Genomic DNA, 4838 nt, shown 5'->3' with positions numbered 1-4838 from the left:
ACCGCAAGATTGAACCCAAAGCTAAGCATTTCTCCCATTTCAAGAAACATCAATCTAGTAGGCCAAACCAAACTGATAATTCGAAGAGACTTGCAAAGATATCAAATCATGCATATAAGAATTCAGAGAATAATCAAATATTGTTCATAGATAATCTTAATCATAAACCCACAATTAATCGGATCTCAGCAAACACACCGCAAAAAGAATTACATCGAATAGATCTCCAAGAACATCAAGGAGAACTTTATATTGAGATCCAAAGAGAGAGAAGAAGCCATCTAGCTAATAACTATGGACCCGAAGGTCTGTGGTAAACTACTCACACATCATCGGGGAGGCTATGGTGTTGATGTACAAGCCCTCTGTGATCGAATCCCCCTCTGGCAGATCGCCGAAAAAGGTCCCTAGATGGGATCTCACGGGTACAGAAGGTTGCGGCGGTGAAAAAGTGGTTTTGTGGCTCCCCGGATGTTTTCAGGGTATAAAAGTATATATAGGCGAAAGAAATAGGTCGGTGGAGCCACGAGCGGCCCACGAGGGTGGGGGTGCGCCTGCCCCCCTTGGGCGCGCCGCCCTACCTCGTGGCCGCCTCGTTGGTTCCTTGACCTCCACTCCAAGTCTCCTGGATTGCGTTTATTCTAAAAAAGATCATCGCGAAGGTTTCATTCCGTTTGATATTCCTTTTCCGCGAAACACTGAAATAGACAAAAAAACAACAATTTGCACTAGGCCTTCGGTTAATAGGTTAGTCCCAAAAATAATATAAAAATGCATATTAAAGCCCATTAAACATCCAAAACAGATAATATAATAGCATGGAACAATCAAAAATTATAGATACGTTGGAGACGTATCATGCCCTTTGCTCGGAAGGAACTGAAGAAACCCTTGTCCACCTCTTCTGAGACTGCCCGTTTGCGCTCCTCTGCCGGGACCATATTATACCGGCTAAACAGAGAGGCATTTCAGCTTATGATGAGATCTTGTTGACTATTGAACACCTGCCTTCCAATATTGCTCTAGACATTGTGATCATGCCCTGCTGGGGTATATGGTCAGTAAGGAATGATAAGATCTTCAGGTCAGCTGCTCCACATTTGAACACTTGGAAATTCTACCTAAAAGAAGGACTACGAGTAGTGCAGCTAAGAGCCAAACAGACTAGGACAACACAGATTGGTAGTTGGATAGAACAACATCTTTAATTTGATAATGTATTTTTCCCCAAAACTGGTGTGGGCTAATTGCCTGTCTGACCTCTTTTGTAATGATTGTAAATATTTTATTAATACATTGAAAATATCGTAGAACTATTGTTCTACGGTCTCGGCTCAATAAAAAGTTTTGGACACCCTGGAACTGCTAAAAAGCTTGGGTGGAGAGTGGCCTATGGAATATATCCTTTGGAGGGTTGATGTGCAGTGCTTGCTCAATTGAGAGTTGGTCATTCACAGCAAAAGAATGAAGCTTAGGGAATCTATCAATGAATCTGTTACCATCCCAGTTGTATACCACAGAAGAACATAGTTCCCTTGCCCTATGCTGCAGGAAGAGATGGCTTTAAAAATCAGAGATTAATTTGAGAACAGACTTCCACCAGAAGGAACCAACAGGTCTGACACGAGGAGGGGTAGAAGTATAGTAGGAGCTCCATATAAGGTCCACCCAAGGGAGGTCATAACTATTGAAAAAATTATGCGGATCTTTCATCAACAAAGCTTTGTTCTGAGTTTGCACATCAAGAATTTTGTCTCGGGGAATAAGAGCAGTACCTCTGCCTTCCATCCCATACTTCCTCCAAAAGCAATGTCTCAAGTATTTAATAATTTGGTCAACAACTCCTGTGGGAAGGTCTAAACTGCCCATAAAGAAAGTAGGTAGGCTAGTGAAAATAGACTTCACAAGAATGAGTTTCTCTCCATAGGAAAGCATTGTGGAGGAACCAGCAAGTCTAGATCCAATCCTTTTCATTAGAGGAGCAAAATTTTCAATCTTGGGTTTAGAAATGCCAAGAGGAAGTCCAAGGTAAGTAAAGGGGAAATTACCCTCGGCGGAGCCTAAAATAGCTGAGAGTTGCTGGATTTTATGAGCAGGTACATTAATGGGAACCATCATGGATTTGTTGTAGTTGACCTTGAGACCTGTGTAAACCCCAAAATGCATCAATAGGTTCTGAACTTGTTGAATTTGCAAGGGACATGCAGGCAAGATAATAATAGTATCACATACATATTGGATTATAGGGGAAATCTCTGTTGTTTCAGTGATAATGGGCAAAGCTATTAAATTGTTGTCCAAAGCTTCATTGAAAATGGATTGGAGCAAATCAGTAGTGAGGACAAAAATGAGTGGGGAGAAGGGGTCTCCTTGTCGGTAAACAAAATTATGAGAAAATTGTGCAACTCATATTGAAACAAGTCGTAGCATGCACCTATTATGTGGATAGAAGAAAGTCCCAGGTAAGATGTTCATCAAGTAATTCAGCAGTCTCTCAATTAAAAAGAAGATATTACTATTAATCAGAGAGACGCCTCAGCCATCAGGATTCATTTCAGTACGTCGAGTTACGTACAAGGTACACGCTAGTATTACGACAGTAGTACGTATATCTTACGGTACAAAAAGGTAGTAATTCGAAGACAATATTACTTGAGCAAACCATGCATCGAGCAATTCATTCGAGCACAAAACAATCGGTGTATCGATCTGGCGATGTCCATGCATGCATGATACTGTAGGAGATAATATGATATCAGCTCGATCCTCTTGCAAAGAGAGATAGGTATGGCAGCTTATGCGGTGAGCTCCTCCTCCTTGTGGGTCTCGATGACGATGTCGGACTTGGGGTAGGCGTGGCAGGTGAGCACCCACCCTGCCTCCATCTGGTCGTCGTCGAGGAAGCTCTGGTCGGACTGGTCGATCTCGCCGGACACCAACTTGCCGGCGCAGGAGGAGCAGGAGCCGGCGCGGCAGGAGTAGGGCAGGTCGATCCCCTCCTCCTCGGCCTGGTCGAGGATGTAGACGTCGTCGGGGACCTCCAGCTCCACCTCGCCCTCGGGCGTCACCAGCTTCACCTTGTACGTCGCCTGCGCGCGGAGCCTGGCTCCCCGCACCTGCTTGGCGGCGGCGAGGCTGAGGGCCGCGGGCGCGAGGGCCACGCGGGGCGCCGGTGGCGCGACGGCGCGCAGGGAGAAGGGCGCGCGGAGGCTCAGTGCGGCGGCCATTGCAAGCTAGCTGGAGCTTAGACGCTCTTTCTCTGTGTGGCTGGGGAGCTGGAGAGGATAGGCGAGCGAGCTAGGGGATGGAGGAGTGAGGGGGGCGGGAATAAGTAAGGGATTCGGGGTGGGTGCCATGTGGAGGGAAGGGAGTGGGCGTCTTATCTTCGCTTGGATGGGCGGGCGACGAGGATCACACGCTGCTCATCTCGTCGTCGTCGAGGGGCGTGTGGCCGGCGACATCCATCGGGGGGACATAAGTGGTCACGAGAGCCGCGTGACGTCGAGCGAGGCCAAATGAATAGCGATCGAAGATTCACGAAACTTTAATTGGTTGGAGCTGCGTGAGTCGCTCCATGTGTGTGGCTACTAACTAGTAGGAACTATTAACTTCTTTTGAGGTGGCAATGTAGTAGCTGTAACATGTTTGAACGAAAACTGTAACAGTAACACTAAAAGTGTTACCCCTAAAAAGAAAACACTAAAAGTGTTCTTCTGCTCCCGAGCTCAAATAAGCTTGGGTGAATAGTAAACTCGAAAGAAAATTAAAAAAAATCAAAAGATTCTATTTTTTTTGTAACATTTGACAAAAGTTTTCTATGCTTGAAAATTTTCATCACGAAATGACATTCGTGGAAGTCATGGCCAAAACAAAAACCAGCACTCTAAAATGCTTAAAAAGATAGCATTTTTTAAGTATCGATTTAGTTTTTCTTGCCATGACTTACAGAAATTTTCATTCATGGTAAATTTTTGCAAGCACATAGAAAATTTGTCAAAGGTTACCAAAAAAACAGGAACTTTTGAATTTGTTTTATCCTCGATTTTACTGTTCACCGCACTAGTGGAAAAAGTGTTAGCCACAACTTCCGTTGGTGACGCGCTATTTACAACCAACACCAGCACTATTTATTTTAAATAGTTGTGACATTGGCTTATTTGGTATGACATTAGTAGGGGCATAGTTGTGGCATTGGAAGACAGGATAGCGTCAGAAGTTTATGGGATCAACAATTTGTATTAGACGTAATATAGTGTCGTCGTGGAATAGCACGTAACGCTAGTACTATTATATATAGTTATGTCGTGTTGTTGTTTCCAACGCCAGTATTGTTATTTTTTTCAATGCCAAAACATTCTTATATTTTATTTTAAATAGAAATAATGGCATTTTTTAAATATGTACTTTGAGACTTTAAATTTACTTTTTTTTCCTTTTTAGTTTAAGACTTGAAATTTATAGTTACCTTCAAATATGTGGTTTGATAGTTACATTTTTTTTCTTTTTAGTTTTTTATGTGGTGATCTTTTTTGTATATTGTAGTTAACTTTTATTAAAAAAATTATTTTTAAATGGAAATAATGACATTTTTAAAATATGTACTTTGAGACTTTAAATTTACTTTTTTCCTTTTTAGTTTAAGACTTGAAATATATAGTTTTGAGCCTTCAAATATGTGTACATGTGGTTTGACACTTACATTTTTTTTATTATTAGTTTTTTATGTGGTGATCTTTTTTGTATATTGTAGTTAACTTTTATTAAAAAAATTATTTTTAAATGGAAATAATGACATTTTTAAAATATGTACTTTGAGACTTTAAATTTACTTTTTTCCT

General features: G+C 41.8%; 1 protein-coding gene across 1 annotated transcript; it reads right to left on the bottom strand.

Annotated features, from left to right (window-relative positions):
* Positions 1–2498: 2498 nt before the first annotated feature.
* On the bottom strand, positions 2499–3321 carry LOC125520031 (ferredoxin, chloroplastic). The gene has a single exon (XM_048684819.1). It carries the CDS (start codon positions 3225–3227, stop codon positions 2796–2798), a length of 432 nt encoding a protein of 143 aa, XP_048540776.1. The 5' UTR covers positions 3228–3321; the 3' UTR covers positions 2499–2795.
* Between the last annotated feature and the right edge of the window lie 1517 nt (positions 3322–4838).

Source organism: Triticum urartu, chromosome 7A (assembly GCF_056163025.1).
Source record: "Triticum urartu cultivar PI428250 chromosome 7A, HENAU_Tu73, whole genome shotgun sequence".
Lineage (NCBI taxonomy): Eukaryota > Viridiplantae > Streptophyta > Magnoliopsida > Poales > Poaceae > Triticum > Triticum urartu.
This window is presented reverse-complemented; position numbering and strand designations above follow the sequence as displayed.

Excerpts from the sequence above, each read along its gene's own strand:
- LOC125520031 (XM_048684819.1), bottom strand. The coding sequence starts at position 3,227 with ATGGCCGCCGCACTGAGCCTCCGCGCGCCCTTCTCCCTGCGCGCCGTC.